Source organism: Rhinopithecus roxellana, chromosome 4 (genome assembly GCF_007565055.1).
Source record: "Rhinopithecus roxellana isolate Shanxi Qingling chromosome 4, ASM756505v1, whole genome shotgun sequence".
Classification (NCBI taxonomy): Eukaryota; Metazoa; Chordata; class Mammalia; order Primates; family Cercopithecidae; genus Rhinopithecus; species Rhinopithecus roxellana.
The window spans coordinates 21,264,336-21,282,620 of record NC_044552.1 but is presented as its reverse complement, the minus strand read 5'-3'; the positions used below and the strand labels follow the sequence as shown (position 1 = coordinate 21,282,620).

Below are 18,285 nucleotides of genomic sequence, written 5' to 3'. Positions count from 1 at the left end.
ACTAGCAATATTCTTATTTACCTATACTTGTCAACACAGTGTTATAAAATATTTTGATCTTTGCTAAACTGATGGTTGAAAAATGCTCTTAGTTTTTTCCTCCCTCTTCCTGTTTCTTCCACAAATATTGATTTACCTACTATGCCAGGCACTATTGTGGAAGCTGGAACTAATTTTGAGCAAAACAATGCCCTTTCTTTCATGGAATTTATAATCGTGTGTGTGTGTGTGTGGTGGGAAGGCAGGCAATAAACCAAAAAAAAAAAAAAATAGTGTATAGATGGTGAATATTAGTGCTAAGGAGAAAATAAAGGAAATAGAGAATTTGGGGTGAGAATGAAGTGATACAGTTTAAACAGGATATTCATGGAGGACCTGACTAGTAAATTGACATTTGAGCAAAGATTGAGGGAGCTGAGGGAATGGGCCATCAGGGATAAAGATGTTTCAGGGAGAGGGATAACAAATGCAAAAGCCTGGAGTGAGGTGTGTTTAAGTAATTTGGGCAAAGGAAGGATACTTGTTTTTCTGGAGCTGAGTGAGCAAAAGAGCATTGGGTGGAGAGATAGTGAGAACCTTCTGTGAGTGCAAGGGTATTTTTACTCTAAAATGATAAAATGCTAAGCTACTGAAAGTTTATTTTCTTTTCTCTTTTCTTTCCTTTTCCTTTTTTTTAAGTGATGGGTCTCATTCTGTCACCCAGACTGGAGTGCAGTGAGTGGTGTGATCATAGCTCACTGCAGCCTGAAACTCCTGGGCTCAAGTGATCCTCTTGCCTCAGCCTCCTGACTAGCTGGAACTACAGGTGTAAGCTACACAGCATGGCTCATTCGAGATTTCTGAGTAGAGAAGTAACATGATTAAACTTGGGTATTGAAATTATTATTTTGGCTGCTATGTTAACAGTAGACTTGAATGTGAAGGGGTTGGGCAAGGGCAGAAGCAGGGAGACAGTTTGGAAAACTGGACTAGGGAAGGGCCTTTTTAAGAATAACACAAAACCCTAAAGACATAAAACTGAAAAGGCCATGGAGGAAAAGATAAATGAAACTGGCCTTGTAAAATTAAAATATCTGAATGAAAAAAGTAAAAATAAAATATAAACTAAAAGTAAAATATGCCACACATCCAAAAGACACAGCTGTTTTTCCTTATATACAAAGACCTTTTATCTTACCAAAAAAATAAAAATATGAACAAGCCAATAGAAAAATAGACAAAGTACTTAACCTACATGCATTTATTGTCAGGCCTCTGACAATATGATACAAAGCCATCATAACCCCTGTGACCAGCAAGTATACATCCAGATGACCTGGAGCAACTGCAGAACCACAAAAGATGACATTTCACCATTGTGATTTGTTCCTGCCCCACCCCAATTAGTCGACCTTGTGACATTCCCCCCACCCCTGACAATGAGTCTCATGATCTCCTCACCCTGCACCTTGTGACCCCCGCCCCTGCCCACAAGAGATAATCACATTTAACTGTAATTTCCCACTACCTACCCAAATCCTGTAACACTGCCCCATCCCTATTTCCCTTTGCTGACTCTCCTTTTGGACTCAGCCCACTTGCACCCAAGTGAAATAAACAGCCTTGTTGCTCACACAAAGCCTGTTGGTGGACTCTCTTTACACGAACTCACATGACATTTATAGAACACAAAACTAAGAATAATGAATATGAAAAGATTCACTAATAAGAATTTAAATAAAACAAGAAAGATGTTTAAAAATCTTTCAGATTGCTAAAGACAAACAATTTATAATATTCAGTGTTAGAAAGTGTATGGATATACGGGCATACTTAGTTGTACATTTTTAGAAGGTAAGACTTATTTAGAAGGTGAGAAGTTGTCCATACCCCTTGATTCAAAACTTAGCTTCTTGGATTTATCCATATAGAAATGCTTACTTAAATGTTTGAACGTATATACAAAGAAGCACTGTTTAAATTGGGAAATTTGAATGCCTATTATTTGGAATTTAAATTTCTATATGTCTATTCATTAAAATACCACCCAGTTTTTAGAAACTAAGAGATGCCAAAGGTATATTGAGTAAAATAAAAAGTTACAAAAGATATGGTATGACTGTTTTTGTGAAAATTATTATCTTAAAAATGTTGGCCAGGCACGGTGGCTCACACCTGTAATCCTAGCACTTTGGGAGGCTGAGGCAGGCAGATCACAAGGTCAAGAGATCGAGACCATGCTGGCCAACATAGTGAAACCCCGTCTCTACCAAGAATACAAAAATTAGCTGGGCGTGGTGGCATGTGCCTGTTAGTCCCAGCTACTCAGGAGGCTTAGGCAGGAGAATCACTTGAACCCAGGAAGTGGAAGTTGCAGTGAGCTGAGATCATGCCACCGCACTCCAGCCTGGTGACAGAGTGAGACTCTGCCTCAGGAAAAACAAAACAAAATAAAATAAAATAAATAAATAAATAAATAAATAAATAAATAAAATTCACCGTTGAGTGTCAGTTGGGGGTAATCTTAAGGAGAACTTGCATTTTATACATTGTTATTTCTGGAATATTTCAATTTCTTATGAAGATTTGCTACTGGTATAAATGGGAAAAGATAATTATTCTTAAAACCCTATTTATTCTCCACAACCTACAAAAAAATTTTCCTGTTTGAAGAATTTCATCAGTATCTATTTTCCTCCTCTGAAATTCTTTGCCTGACAAGTCAAAGATAAGTAATGCATTCACATAAATTTATTAAAAAGAATAAATGTCCCCAGCATCTAGTTTGACAATTTTTTTTGTGAAATGTATATCCTTCCGTAGATATATACCTTTTGTAGATATATACCTTTCATCTTAAAGGAATTACACCCTTTAAGATGAAAATCAGATTCAAATTCCCTGTGCTTTTAAACAGTAAATATAAGTGAGCAAATAAATTTGTGTGGAACATTTAGAAAGTGTAGATATAAATAATTTTCAAATAAGCTTTAGAACACTCTCCACTCTGGGAAGAAAATTTTAGAAAAAGGATAACCCCTGCATTTCTTTCCATTAGAAGTACATGATCAAAAGCCAAAGTCCCTTTTTTGACTGTGACATAACATGTCCCTCATAGGCAACTGAACAGATAAAAAATCCAGACAATGCTTAGTAATATCTTGCTTCCCCTTTAGTGCACAGTGTATTATCAGTATGTTTTGCTCTCTTTATTTAATATCTTACTGAATTAAATTATCTCATCAGGTTTTTAAGCACAAGCCCAGCCTGCTTTGTGGATGATACCTGCCACAGGTCAACCTTCCTGAACTTCCTAAATAGCCCAGAATATTCAAATGTGCCCCTGGCTCATCATCCAACTTCGGAGAATTAACTGGCTAGCACCTTGGAGCACCTGCTGTGGTAACGTGAGTGGCTGAACACCAGACAAAAGGAGGATTTCAGTCACTGTTGCAGATCTTGTTAAAATCCTGGCTCTATCCTCAGCTTAGGTGTATTCTTCCTGTACTGGGATAAAGCCTCTCTGACCTCTTCATTAAGGTCTAAGTATACAGTCTGGTATATGACAAGCAGGACCTTCCTCTCCTCCCCCTGTATCTTCCAAAACTATAAAAACAGAAAGCCCCAACCTTCTCACCCCTGCCACACACAAATCCCCACAGTGGACTATTTAAAAAATAACAGTACTTGGTAGATGTATATTCTCACTTGCTTTCGTTATAGAAAAAAGAAAGAAAATAAATGAACTAAGCATCCAACTCAAGGAATTACAAAAAGGAGAAAGCCTCCCCTGCCCCCAAGGAAAAAGCTAGAAAAAAATAAAGTAAAAGCAGAAGAGAATGGATTAGAAAATAGAAAAATAGTGACATTAATAAATAAATACAAAAATAAAATCTTTGTTAACAAGCCCATAAAAGCAACAAGCCTATGGTAAATCCAATTGAGAGAAAACATTTAAACATTATAAATCACAAATAGCAGAGGAAAATAGCCTGCTAACATTTTTGAAAATCTCAATGAAATTAGTGATTTTCTGGGAAAAAATATTAGTTCCAAAATTCATTTGAGAAGTAGAAAAATCTAAAACCAACCCTACCCTAAAGACAATAATTGAAAATGTTATGAAAGAATAATCTCTGGACTCAGATAATTCTGTAGCATTTTAATTTTTCAAAAGCATTTACATGTGTGTGATGAATTCTTTCTAACTTTTGCATTTGGAATATACAGAAATTGGAAGAAAAAGGGGGAAATCACTCTATTTTCATCACCTAAATACAGTTGAGTTTGTTGTCATTTCCTTTCAATTTTTAATATTTTAAATATTTTACATAGTTGTGATTATATTATGTAATATATTCAGTGATGAAAAGAACATAAGCACGGCTATGCTGCTTGACTTTTTTTTTTTTTTTTTGAGATGGAGTCTCGCTCTTTCCCAAGGCTGGAGTGCAGTGGTGCTACCTCAGCTCACTGCAGCCTCTTCTCCCAGGCTCAAGTGATTCTCCTCCCTCAGCCTCCCGAGTAGCTGGGACTACAGGCGCACACCACCATACCCAGCTAATTTTTGAATTTTTAGTAGAGACAGGGTTTCACCATGTTGGCCAAGATGGTATCAATCTCTTGACCTCGTGATCCACCCGCCTCAGCCTCCCAAAGTGCTGGGATTACAGGTGTGAGACACCATGCCCGGCCTGCTACTTGACATTTTAATGTAATAAAAACTTGTCATTTTATTATAAACTTTTCATAAGAATAATTTATATCTATACATTGTTTAAGAAAATACATAGAACCTAAAAGAAGAATTGGAAAGTTTACATTAAATATATAAGGTGCTTGGTACAATGTTTGAACCACAGTAAGTGCTCAACAAATGTCAGCTACTATTGCTATACTTTATAAGGGCTTTTCCTTTTGCATGTATCATTTATTTAATTCAGAATGAGTATTATTATCTCAGAAAATCCTGTTGCAGGGTAGAGAGGGGGAATAGACACACTTCTTCCCACAAAGGAGCACTCTGGATGCCTCTGGGGAAGCCAAGCATATATTTTTGCTCCTCAGGAGAACCTTTTTTGCTGAAGTGGCATCCAGGCTGAGCAGGATTCAACAAACTGGGGCCTAGAGTGGTAGACAGGAGAGGTATCCTGTGTCAACACTCAGAGACTAACACAGGACAAGGATCCTGAGTGGCCCTCAAGGAATAGTAGTAAACTTAGATTTGGGTTAGGATCCTTCATATAAGGCATTTGGCCTACATGGCTTGGAAATAAAAGGTTGATTATTACTCTGAAGTCAGTGATAAAAAGAACATAAAGTACTCCTACCTCCAGAGACCTTCAGCTTCCATCTCACATTTCTCTAAAGGTTGCTGCGTTCTCCTCTACTATACTTTCACTAGCTTGGCTTCCATTTCCTCTTTGCAGTTTGTTTTTGTCATGTCCTTGTCCTTTTAAACCACTTTTTCCCTCCCCTCCCCCAATTTCTCTTCACTTTCCTTTGCTCATAGAGTTTATTCCCATCCTTCCCTTATTCTTAGCTGCTTTTTTCCCCCTACCTCTCCATTTTCCCACTTTGGCCCCATTCTACCATTTTTTCACAACTGCTCCTAATACTAAATACTTCAAATGTAAATGATTCTCTCCTCAGTTTAATACCTGCTTTTGGGCCAGTGTTTTTTCACTATTACACTTAATGTTGACCCCTTCATGTGTTTTTTTATCTTACCCAAAGAACTAGTCTCTAAGGAGTCTCCTAGAAGCTATTATAGTTGACTTCCCATAGATTACCTACAAATTCTATCCAAGTAAAATTTCGAAGTGGCTTTCCTCTAACTTCAGGTGATCAAAGAATATATTTAAAATTTTTAATCTAAATCTTCAGATTTGTTAGCAGAAAACCTGTTCTTCATAGAAAACTTTAATTGGAAGGCTAACATATAAAACTAATGAAAGTGAAGCTGTTTGGGTGGTAAAGCATCTAGAGTCCTTGAAGCCTCACTAAGAAATCCTTAGGGCACACAATTTAAATGGGTGAATGAAGGGGACAGTATAAAGCAACAGAAGCTGTGTGGCAGTGAGGACCTTGTCCACCTGGAGAGTAGAATGAATTTGAATGAATTATTAGAATGAATTATTATTTACACAGGTAGGATGGTTCAGTGAGGGTAAAATAAGATTCATCATGCAAATTCCCAGTAACCTTTCACATCTTAAAGATGGCAGACAGTCCAAATGGGCTGTATTTGGCCTGCATAGGCATTTCCCCACCCAATGCAGTATTTTTAGTACTTTATGTTCTAGGTGAGAGTAGAATGAATCAGCTCGTCAACTGTTGCCATGTGGGAATGTGGTGTCTAGTGTAGTCACGTCATGCATTTTTGTAAGAGTGTCTGGAAAGTTAGATTTTATGTGAAATCTCCAGATTCTTAAATAATGGCAATAGTTTTAAATATTTTTAAAAATACTGCACTGGGGGGAAATGCCTGTGCAGGCCAAATACAGCCCATTTGGACTGTTTGCCTTCTGTAAGATGTGAAAGGTTACTGGGAATTTGTATGATGAATCTTGTTTTACCCTCACTGAACCATCCTACCTGTGTAAATAATAATTCACTCTAATATTACAAAATGGCTTTTGTATTTCACAATGCTTTTAGGGTAAGTAAGTAAAAAGCTATAGTATTTTATCAAGTTAAAAAAATACAGGGCTTTTTTATGTAGATCAGATGTTCTAATTTCACACTCTAGGGAAGATTATTACTCCAACTTCAAAGAAAGCAAATAGAAGAGGAGAAAAAGGGAAGGGGAAAGAGAACAGTAGTAATTGCTAAAACCTCCAATATATGTCTAATAGAATTTTTAGATTTCCTGAGCCACTTGCTTTAGAGACATTTTGAGAGTATGGAATAAGCCCCTGCAGAGTCCCAGTTTATCAGGTGATGTGCCTAATGGCAGAGAATCAGAAAGCCTTGTTTAGCAAGCCTGCAGGTGCTTGCCCATTTCAGCCTTCACATGTATTTTCTTTCCTTTTTTCTGGGACAGAGTCTTGCTCTGTTGTTCATGCTGGAGTATGGTGGTGTAATTATAACTCATTGTGGCCTTGAACTCCTGAGCTCAAGCAGTCCTCCCGCCTCAGACTCCTGAGTAGCTGGAACTACAGGCATGCACCACTATGTCCACCTAATTTTTAAATTTTTTGTATGTTGTATGTAATTTTTTGTTATATGTAATTTTTCTATGTTGCCCAGGCTGGTCTTGAACTCCTTGTCTCAAGTGATCCCCCACCTTTACCTCCCAAACTACTGGGATTACACGCCTGAGCCACCATGCCTGGCTATATTTTTAAATGACTGCTGAAATTGCAATAGTGATTGCAGAGTTCCCTACAAGATTGTATTGGTGGCATCTTTTCCTAGTTGGGCTTTTTTGATGTTCCACAGGAATGAGCGTAGATGAATAATGTTGCACCACGCTTGACATCACCGGGGCTTCTTTTCAGTGTGGATTTGCTGATGTAAAATGAGGTGTAAGCTCCGCTGGAAAGGTTTTCCATATGCACCACATTTGCAGGGCTTTTCTCCAGTGTGGGTTCTTCAGTGTCCCAAAAGATGTGAGCTGTTACTGAAAGCTTTCCCACACACATCGCACTCATAGGGCTTCTCTCCACCATGGATTCGCTGGTGTCCAACAAGAGCTGAACTGTATCTGAAGGCCTTTCCATGCTTGTCACATTCATATGGTTTCTCTCCACTGTGGATTTTCTTGTGACAGAAGAGGCCCAAGCACTAGTTAAAGCTTTTCCCTCACTCACTACACTGCTATGGCTTCTCTTCAGTATGAACTCTGATGTTGTCTCAGATATGAGCTCAGAGAGGATTTCCCACAATCATTACACTGGTATAGTTTCTCTTCCGTGTGAGTTCTCTGGTGTCAAATAACATCTGAGCTGTCATGAAAAACTTCCCTACACTCACTACATTGGAAATGTTTCTCCTGTGTGGGTCCTTCAATGCTGAATAAGATATGAAGTGTAATAAAAGACTTTCAGACTCATCACACTGATAGGGTTTTATTTGGCTAAACTAAAATTTACTGATGGTCAGTAAGTTGTGAGCTCTGAGTAAAGTTTTGATACACACATTACATACATGAACAGGGCGTCTTACCGGTGCAGATTCTTTTATGTCTAATGAGGCTTGAGTTTTGAGTGAATGTTTTCCCACATTCATCACACTTCACTTATATTTTCTCTCAGTTGATTGTGTTTCTCTGATATACTTCTTTGCTTTTTTTTTTTTAAGACTGAGTCTCGCTGTGTCGCCCAGGCTGGAGTGCAGTGGTGCGATCTCAGTTCACTACAACCTCCAGCTCCCAGGTTCAAGTGATTCTCCTCTCAGCCTCCCAAGTAGCTAGGATTACAGGCTTGCACCACCACACCTGGCAAATTTTTGTATTTTTAGTAGAGACGGGGTTTCACTATGTTGGCCAGGCTGGTCTCAAACTCCTCACCTCAGGTGATCCGCCCATCTCTGCCTGGAGTGGTGGGAATACAAGCCACTGTGCTTGGCTGTCTGATATATTTCTGTCCATCTTTCATGTTCTTGGGTTTCTCCTCATTCAGAAGCCTTTCCATTGATTTTGCCAGGCAAATTTTCTTGGGATTCTATATCTACAGTAAGTTCCTGCCCTTGAATCAGTTCTATATTATTGATTCTGATAACATAATCTGAAATCAAAAGTAGAGCATTCAAATGTCACTGGGGTATACAGGAACTAAAATCATATACTAGAAGTAGATGGTTTAAATATACCAACAAAATGGTTTTAAAACATTTGAGGAGGAAATTGGGGGATGGCAATGGAAGAGAGGATGGACAGAACTTCGAAGGCATGATTGAAGAAAAGAATGGAGAAAAATAGGGAGGAATGATAATCATGATCCAATGAGCAAGCACAGTAAACAACAGAAGAGATCTAAGATAAAAATATGTTCACCAGGAAAGGCTGAAAGTTGAGTAGAGAAAAATAAAAAGAGAGACAGGAAGTCAACAGTGGCAGATACCCCACGAGTGCCATGAAATAGTTCTGTGCAGGTTGCCCTGAAGGCCTCTGGGAATACCGAAAAAAATCAAGGAATCAAAGCACAGGGAAGTATCCCATTTCCCATGTGCAGAACAAACAGATTAGGCACCTTAGACAAAACAAGATGTTATCACGGGGATAGAACAGAAATTGCTTTGGTCCCTAAAGACCTCACTACTTTTTTTGTAGAGAACACTGGGGATCTGTCAAGCTTGAAGCTGCATTCTGTGGGTCATTTCAGACTTCCCCGGCTAACAGTCACTAAGAGAGAGAAGGTTCTTTAACACACCCTCAACTTGCATCTGTCTTTGCCCAGGGGATCCATGTTCCTATAATTCCTCTGCCTATCTTTTCTGGAGAGGTTCCTCTGAGCAGGGTCTCAATACCCTCATTTCTCCAGGGCAGATGTGGCCATATCCTCAGTAATCTATAGTTTTTGAAAGCATGAGATTTTCATACCCAAGGCATATTTGCCTGAACTTAATCCCATTTTTAGGACCCAGTGTAAAGGGGAGAATTTGTAACTACATAGGAAGAACACAGAGAAAAGCAGTGTTTTGAGTGGATAAGGAACATTAAATGGAAAAAAATCAAAACAAATCATGAAGACAGTTGAAGCACTAGGACACGGACAAGTCACAGCTAACTCTAGGCAGAGGCAGTGGGATTCATTGTGCTAAAATGTGTTGACTAAACAGACTCGGATGAAGAAGAGAAGGAGCCATGGTGAGACAGTGAATTCAAATCTTTGAGAACGTGGATGAGGAATAAAATTCACTAAGCAATCTGTCTGAGAAAATGACTCTCATCTGGATCTTGGAACTTCTGTGAAGGGGAGGAACAAGGGATGAGGCAGAGCTGAGAAAGCACATTGCCAAGAGTGAGATCAACCTTCTCTGGGGGCCTTGTTTTACACCAGAGCCTGCAATAATCTCACCATACCAGCTTGCCACACTGCTTAAAAACCCCTCACTGTTAGTGGCTATTTAAGGTTATCTTAAAGTCTTTGGGTACTTTAAAACTTTCTTTTTTTTTTTTTTTTTTTTTTGAGACGGAGTCTTGCTCTGCCGCCCAGGCTGGAGTGCAGTGGCCGGATCTCAGCTCACTGCAAGCTCCGCCTCCCGGGTTCACGCCATTCTCCTGCCTCAGGCTCCGAGTAGCTGGGACTACAGGCGCCCGCCACCTCGCCCGGCTAGTTTTTTGTATTTTTTAGTAGAGACGGGGTTTCACTGTGTTAGCCAGGATGGTCTCGATCTCCTGACCTCGTGATCCGCCCGCCTCGGCCTCCCAAAGTGCTGGGATTACAGGCTTGAGCCACCGCGCCCGGCCTTTAAAACTTTCTGTTACAGCTACCTGTCTTGGTCTATTTCGTGCTGCTATAACAGAATACATAGATGAGGTAATTTATAAAGAACAGAAATTTATTTCCTGACTTCTGGAGGCTCAAAGGTCCAAGATCAAGATGCTGACATCTGGTGAGGGCCTTCCTGCAGTGTCATCCTATGTCAGAAGATGGAGGGGAAGAGAAAGAAAAGGGGAAAGAGGTGTTGGAGGAAAAAACACACCAAACTCATCCTTTTATTAGGAACCTACTCCCATGATAACTAACCCACTCCCACAATAAAGACATTAATCTTTTCATGAGGGCAGAGCCCTCATAAGCTAGTCACCTCCTAAATATCTCACCTCTCAACACTTGCACTGGGGAATGAGTTTCCAGCATGTGAACTCTGGGGGACAGGTTCAAACCATAGAGCTACCTGAAACATATCTGTGTGCAGAATCTGAAAGCAAATTGCACTGATACACATTTATAAAGGAACATAGTCTTTTAGAACCATTAGCTGATAAAAAAGTGACTATCATAGATGGCATCCAAAAGACTACTACAGATATAGTAACTAAAATCCATATTAGGATCAGAAGAAAATATATGGATTATTATAAAAAAGAAGCACAACATAGAAACTCAATTAGTAACTGAATAAAAGAGGTTGAGGAAAATGGTGTATTTCCAGTCAAGATGGCACAATGAGTTTGAAGGGGTGGCCTGCCCCTCCACACCTGTGGGTGTTTCTTGTTAGGTGGAATGAGAGACTTGAGAAAAGAAATGAGACACAGAGACAAAGTATAGAGAAAGAAAAAGTGGGCCCAGGGGACCAGCGCTCAGCATACAGAGGACCCACACCGGCACCAGTCTCTGAGTTCCCTTAGTATTTATTGATAATTATCTTTACTATCTTAGAAAAAGGGAAGTGGCAGGATAATAGAATCATCGTAGGGAGAAGGTCAGCAGTAAGACATATGAATAAAGATCTCTGTGATGTAAGTTTAAGGAAAAATGCTGTGCCTTGATATGCATATGCAAACATCTTCATAAACCTTTTTAGTGCATAAAGAGCGGCATTGCACTAGCAAGTCCCACCTTTCGCGCTAAGATGGTTTTCTCCTTTCTCAGTAAACAGAACATACAATCGGGTTTTACACCAAGATGTTCCATTGCCCAGGGACGGGCAGGAGACAGATGCTTTTCTCTATCTCAACCACCAACAACCGCCAAGAGGCCTTCTTTCCTCTTGTACTAGTCCTCCTCAGCACAGACCCTTCACGGGTGTCAGGCTGTGGGACGATCAGGTCTTTCCCTTCCCACGAGGCCATATTTCAGACTATCACATGGAGAGAAACCTTGGACAATACCTAGCTTTCTTAGGCAGAGGTCCCTGCCACCTTTGGCAGTGTACGTGTCCCTGGGTACTTGAGATTAAAAGAATGGTGATGACTTTTAACCAGCAAGCTGCCTTCAGGTACTTGTTTAACAAAGCACACCCTGCACAGGCCAAAATCCTTTAAACCTTGAGTCACCACAGCACGTGTCTCTTGCAAGGACAAGGTTGGGGGTAGGGTCACAGATTAACAGCATCTCAAATACAGAACAAAATGGAGTCTCATGTCTACTTCTTTCTATATAGACACAGTAACAGGCTGATCTCTCTTTTCCCCACAGAGTTCATACTTCACCTCCAAATACAAAAAGTAATAGATAAAAATTAAAAATCTGTAAACACATCTGTGCTAAAAAAAAAAAAAAAAAAAAGGAAAAGGAAAAAACCCAACAAGATAAACATTTCTGTGTACCAGAAAGGAAGCAAAAACACAGAATGGTGGCTATAGCTGAAGCTCTGGGCCTGCTGGGCTCCTGGTCTTACAAAATGACTGAAGTCTTGTCACCAGGGGAACCTGGAGAACTACAAGTGCTCCATGAGAGGAAGGACTGGCACCATCACACTGCATGGTGCCAAAGGCTAGGTGGAACAGATAGGCACCCACATACACAAGTACCTTAACATGCACAGAGCAAGACAGTACCCTGTGACCAAGAACCATGTGAAGCCATCTGGAAGCCTGTGACTACATTGATGATATTTGTGATATCACATGGAACAGGAGTCCTAAAATATCACTGTATAAAACCTCGTTCTGGGGGAGGAGGTGCAGGTAAAGGTACAACAGAATTGGTAAACAAAGAAGAAGAGAAAGTATGACCAGAACTCCAAATGAGCCTAGAAATAGAAATTTCAAAACGAATGAATTGAATGCTAAGAAAGATGGTGACAAAATCACCAACTGGAAGATGAATTCAATCCAGATGAAATTGCTTTCATCAAACAGCCTGATGAAATTAATAGATTAAAGATATGGGGAAAAAAGATAAATAACATACCATCCATGGCAAATAAACATAAATTTATGAAATGAAATAAGCAGAACAAGGATAATTGCTATGAAAACTGAATAGAAATTTTAGAAGTAATAGTTTTTGAAATAAAATCTTCAGTGGAATGGATAAGCCGAAGACAGTCAAAGGGAGAATAAACTGGAAGATAGTAGAAGAGGAATCCACTAGGATGTACCACAGAGAGACAAAGACATAAAACATGAAAAAGCAGTTAAGTGGAATCGATGATTGGTAAGTGGTTTTAATGAGTACATGTTGGAAGCTCCAGCAGACGATAATATAAGGAATAAAAAAGATGCTTATTTAAGGAACTCATAGCTGAGAATTCCCCAGATTGAAGAAAAACATGGGTATTAGAGCAAAAGTGCATTTATAGGCCAAGCAAGCTGAACAAAGATAAAACTGTATTGGACATACTTAGTGAAACTCAGAGCATAAAAGTTAAGAGTAAATTTAAAAAGCTACTAAAGAGAAAAAATGGAATCTTTTTTGTTTTTTAAAAAGGCAGACTACTAGTAGCTTTTTGCTAGCAAACAATAGAAGCTAGAAGAGAGTAAAGTATTAATAGTATCTTCAAAATGCTAAGGGAAAAAAAATGTCAGTTTAGAATTTTATCCCAGCTACATGATTTCAAAGGAAAGGCAAAATAAGAGAACTTTCAGACATGCAAAAGCTCAGTCTACCACCCAAAGAACCTCACTAAAATAATTTTTAAAGGATAGACTTCAACAAGAGTGAACCCAGAGGAAAGGTGTTAGTATACAAGAATGGTGACCTCAGAATTTGATAAAAATTATCAAAAAATTTAATTTACTATTAAAGAACTCATCTGTTGAGCATACAAGCCCTTCATGATCCTAGAACTGGGATTCTCGACCCTAGCTACACCTGGAGAGTTAAGAAGAAAAAGTAAGCCCATGCCTGGGCCCCACTGTAGTCCAAAGAAAATCCAGTTTCTGAGGGTGAGGCCCAGCCACTGATAAATTTTTAAAGTCATCCAGATGCACAATCACATCACTCTGATGTGAGACTGCCCTGCCTACCTTTCCAATTTCATTTTCCTAACTCTTCACCTCTCTCACATTTTTACATTCCATCTCTACTATAGAGTTAAGAACATGGGCTCTGGAGACAGGCTATTTAAATTCTACATCTGCTATCTATTAATATGGCAGTCTAATACCATTTTAGGATAAATCTGATAGACCTACCTACTTACAGCCTCTAAGGGCAGCAGTGTTTTGCAGGCCAGAGTGAGCACTCATGTCCATAATTTATAAAAATTTCTAAATTATGAACAATAGTTTTATTATTAATTAATTATAATTAATTTAAATCTTCATGAAAAGGATCATTTGTGTTCACCCTACTCCAAGAATATGTTATACATCTCAGTAAGATGACCATTAAATAATAAAGTTTGACCAACAAATGGCAAGCTTCAGTTATTTAGGGAAACCCTAGCATGTAGAACACCTTATTTTCTAATAATGCTCTTACTAGAAAATTTGGAAAACATGCATTTCACAATATACCAGAATGAACAAACATACCCCTATAGGTAAGATGTATTCTACAGTCATTAAAAGTCCTCCTTAGGTATAATGAGGAGGACCATAATGAAGAAAGCATAGCTCATATTTTTTAGATGACACTATTTCCAAAAATTATGTTCTTCATTTCCATTGGGAAAGTGAGCATCATTTCCACCCATCAGACACAGGAAGATTCCAACCCTGATACCTGGATCCTTACTGAAGCCAGGAGAGGTGTCAGAAAGAGCCATTCTGTCCTCTTTCCAGTACCCTCAGGAGCTTTAGGACAAGTGATCTAGCTACATCTCTTGCTCCCTCTCCATCCACCACCTGAAACTGTGCTACTGTTGGCCCTCATAATGTTGAGTTGGAACTATAGCAACAGTCTTCAAAGTGGTCCTTTTTCTCCTCCCCATCTCTAGTTTATAGGGCACATGTTAGTTCCTGCTTGTATAGTCAGTTTTCACACTGCTATAAAGATTGAGACTGGGTAATTTATAAACAAAAGAGGCTTAATTGACTCAGTTCTGCCTGCCTGGGAAGGCCTCAGGAAACTTACAATCATGGCGGAAAGTTCAGGAGAAGCAAGTACCTTCTTCACAAGGTGGCAGGAGAGAGAAAGTGCACAGGGAAAACTGCCACTTTTAAAACCATCAGATCTCATGAGAACTCCCTCACTATCACAAGAACAGCATGGGGGAAACTGCCCCCGTGATCCAGTCATCTACCACCAGGTTTCTCCCTGGACACATGGGATTACAATTTGAGATGAGATTTGGGTGCGGACACAGAGCCAAACCAACTGCTCAAATCAACCCCCATCTCAAGAAGAAAAGAAAAATAGGCTGTCTACAATTTTGTTCCAGACTACCTTGTTAGCATTATTCCTCTATTGGCTACTCCGTCTCAGCCAAACTGATACACTCATATCCTTTTATCATTGTTTATACTTTTCCACAGTATTCCTCTGCTTAGATTTCATCATTCACCTTTACTGAGCATTTTCTACATATCAGTTGCAGGGGATATACAGGAACTTCAGACAAGTGAAGCAGTAATACAGTATGCTAATACTATGACAGAAGTATGCACAAGATGCATCATATAACTCAAACATGTGGGCGGGTATCAAGAAAGGCTTCCTAAAGAAGGTGACAGCCGAGTTGAATCTTAAAGAATAGCTATGAATTGGGTTGGCAGAACAATGGAGAAGGTTTGGTCAGAGGTGGTATTTTACAAGACTAGCTCAACAAGGTGGAAGTGTGTGTGTACATGTGAGTATGTGGCAGTGGGGTAGAAAAATGTTGGCCATATTTGCAAAAAACTAAAATGTACCATGGGTCTGATGCAAAAATCTGAAATGTACCATGGGTCTGATGGGACAGGGAAGGAAAGAAACATTGAGAAGAAAAAAGGGATGAATGACTATAAGTCTTAATGTGACAGAAGAAGATAATAGAGGGACAGAGAGCTAGAAGAGGGGTAAGTATGAGGAACATCGTTCCTGATACTGTCTGCCCAGTGAAATGTTACCAGTTCTTTATGATCCAGTTCAAATTCCAATAATTCCACTAACATTACCACCAGGGCCTGAAAAGACAGATTTCTCCCTTCTCAGAACTGTTATCTCTTATTTGGCAATCATTCATTGCCTCAAATGAGGCAATCTTTTTATTGGTAACCAACTCCTTTAGGGCAGGGACCCTCATAGAAACCAGAGCTAGGTTTTACACACTGTGAAAGCTACATATTTAGTGAAGTTTTGGTGGGGGGACTGGAGTCTCGCTGTGTTGCCCAGGTTGGTCTCAGACACTTGGACTCAAGCGATCTTCCTTCCTCAGCCTCCTGAGTAGCTGACATTTTCTTTCTTCTTAACAGGAGCCACGAAGCTCTCATGTCCTGGTCCCTGACCACCTCTTCTCTGGGGCTCTGCCTCCATGCTCCAGTCACACTGGTTTTCTTTCAATTCCTCAAACCCACCAATTTCTTTCCCACTCCAGTTTTTGCACATGCTCTTTTGGTCTGGAATGCTTTCCTTTCTATTATTCACTTAGCTAATTTCTACACCACCTTTAAGATTCAGCTCCCATATTACTTCCTCAAAGAGGCGTTCCCTGACTACCCTCTCTCCCCATATACAATCTGTCACAGTGTATTTATTTGTGTGTTTAGTACCTCTGTCACAAGACTGTCTCCATGAAAGCAAAGATCATGTCTGCTTTGTTCACTATTCCTAGAGCCTTGCACAGTGCCTAGCACATAAAAAGTAAATATATATTTGCCAAATGATGGATGATTCTAAGGTCTCCAGGGGAGCCATATGACCCAAGTGTCAACACTAACCACAATCCTTTTGCTATTGAGAGTCCTGAGAGTCACTTTTAAGCTGAGTCTCCAAGGAAGGATTGAGAGGCACTGAAGTCTCAGAAAGCACTTCCTGACCGGGTGCAGTGGCTCACGCCTGTAATCCCAGCACTTTGGGAGGCCAAGGCAGGTGGATCATTTGAGGTCAGGGGTTCAAGACCAGACCGACCAACATGGCGAAACCCCGTCTCTACTGAAAGTACAAAAAAATTAGCTGGGCATGGTGGCATGCGCCTGTAGTCCCAGCTACTCAGGAGGCTGAGGCAGGAGAATTGCTTGAATCTGAGAGGTGGAGGTTGCAGTGAGCCAAGATCGTGCCACCGCATTCCAGTCTGGGCGACAAAGTGAGACTCTGTCTCAAAAAAAAAAAGAAAAGAAGAAGAAAAAAAAGAAAGCACTTCCTGCACATGGACCTGGGCTGAAACCTGAGGACTAGCAGGCTCACTTGGGCATCTGAAGGGGCGACAGTGTACATGATCCCCAGAGATCCCACAAAGGACTAGCTTGGATACCCTCTCCAGGCTGTTCTACCTAAGTGTATAGGACCCTTTCTTACCTCCAGCAAAGCCACTGCCTCCTCTCCATTCTTTGGATGATGCTCATGCATCCAGGGCAGGAGCTCCTTGGGCAGAATGGCCAGGAACTGCTCAAGCACCAAGTCTAACATCTGCTCTTTAGTGTGCATCTCAGGCCTTAACCACTCACAGCAGAGCATCCAGAGCTGGCTCAAGGCCTCACAGGGTCCAGGAGTCTCCTTGTATCAGAACTGTCAGAGTGCTGGCAGAATAACTCCTGTTTGTTTGGGCTACTCCTTTTGGGGCTGGATCCCTGCTCCATAGCAAGGCTTTCTTTGTTGTTTACTTCAAAGAGCTGCTTTGTCTCTTCAGGAACCCATGAAAGGGACACAGTGGGCATTCTAGCTCCAGTGGGCTAAGAGGATTGCTGCTGTAAGTGTTATGTTAAGGCACACTCCTAAGGTAACAGAAACTATAGTTGAAAAAATAAAAGTGTAAAGCAGTTCAAACCTTTTCTCAAATAGAAGGAATGTTCATCAAGAAACAGCAGTTTTCACAGTCCTGAGAAAATTTTTGGATGCTTGTTTCCCAAAAGTAACAACGAAACAATGTTGGTAAGGCAAAATGAAGTTTATTCTTGTGGGTGATAAAAAGCACTACCTTGACAGAGTCTTAGTAGCATCTCTGAGGGAGGAAGGCAAAGTCAGGATATTTACAAGATTTGAAAGGTTTAATGATCTTTCAAAGCAGAATTAGGACTGGGCAAGGATGGTGATACAATAATTTAAGATTGATGGACACATTCATTAAGATGAAGGTTTTGAGGTGAGGGTTTCAAAAAGTCTAATTATTTAAAGTTGAAGAATGTGATGTTCATTTAAATAGATTTTTTGAGGGAGAAGTTCTTGAAACAAAAATATTTGCAATTTTTATCTCCTACAGCAATAATGTCCTGGAATACTAAAGTCATGTTGATAAAGACAGTGCAATAGTAGTATCACATTAGTAAAGACAGTTGAATAGTAAAATTATGCCAATGTAGGTAAGAGGCTGTGTGGGTATAGGCCTTTC

At 39.9% G+C, this 18,285-nt stretch overlaps 1 protein-coding gene across 6 annotated transcripts in view; it reads left to right on the top strand.

Annotated features, from left to right (window-relative positions):
* LOC104670800 overlaps positions 1-18,285 on the top strand; it is a 58,046-nt gene that overhangs the window by 14,418 nt on the left and 25,343 nt on the right. For 3 of the 6 annotated variants that reach the window (XR_004056740.1, XM_030928413.1, XM_030928411.1), the window contains one exon: positions 679-1,612. The exons of 1 other annotated variant lie outside the window; for it this stretch is intronic. Coding sequence is in view for 3 of the 5 variants with exons in the window: in XM_030928413.1 (XP_030784273.1) it covers positions 679-767 (89 nt within the window). In the remaining 2 variants the exon portion in view is untranslated. Of the gene's footprint in view, positions 1-678; positions 2,022-18,285 lie in introns of those variants that run through there. 2 more of the 6 variants (XR_004056743.1, XM_030928416.1) reach the window with 2 other exon arrangements.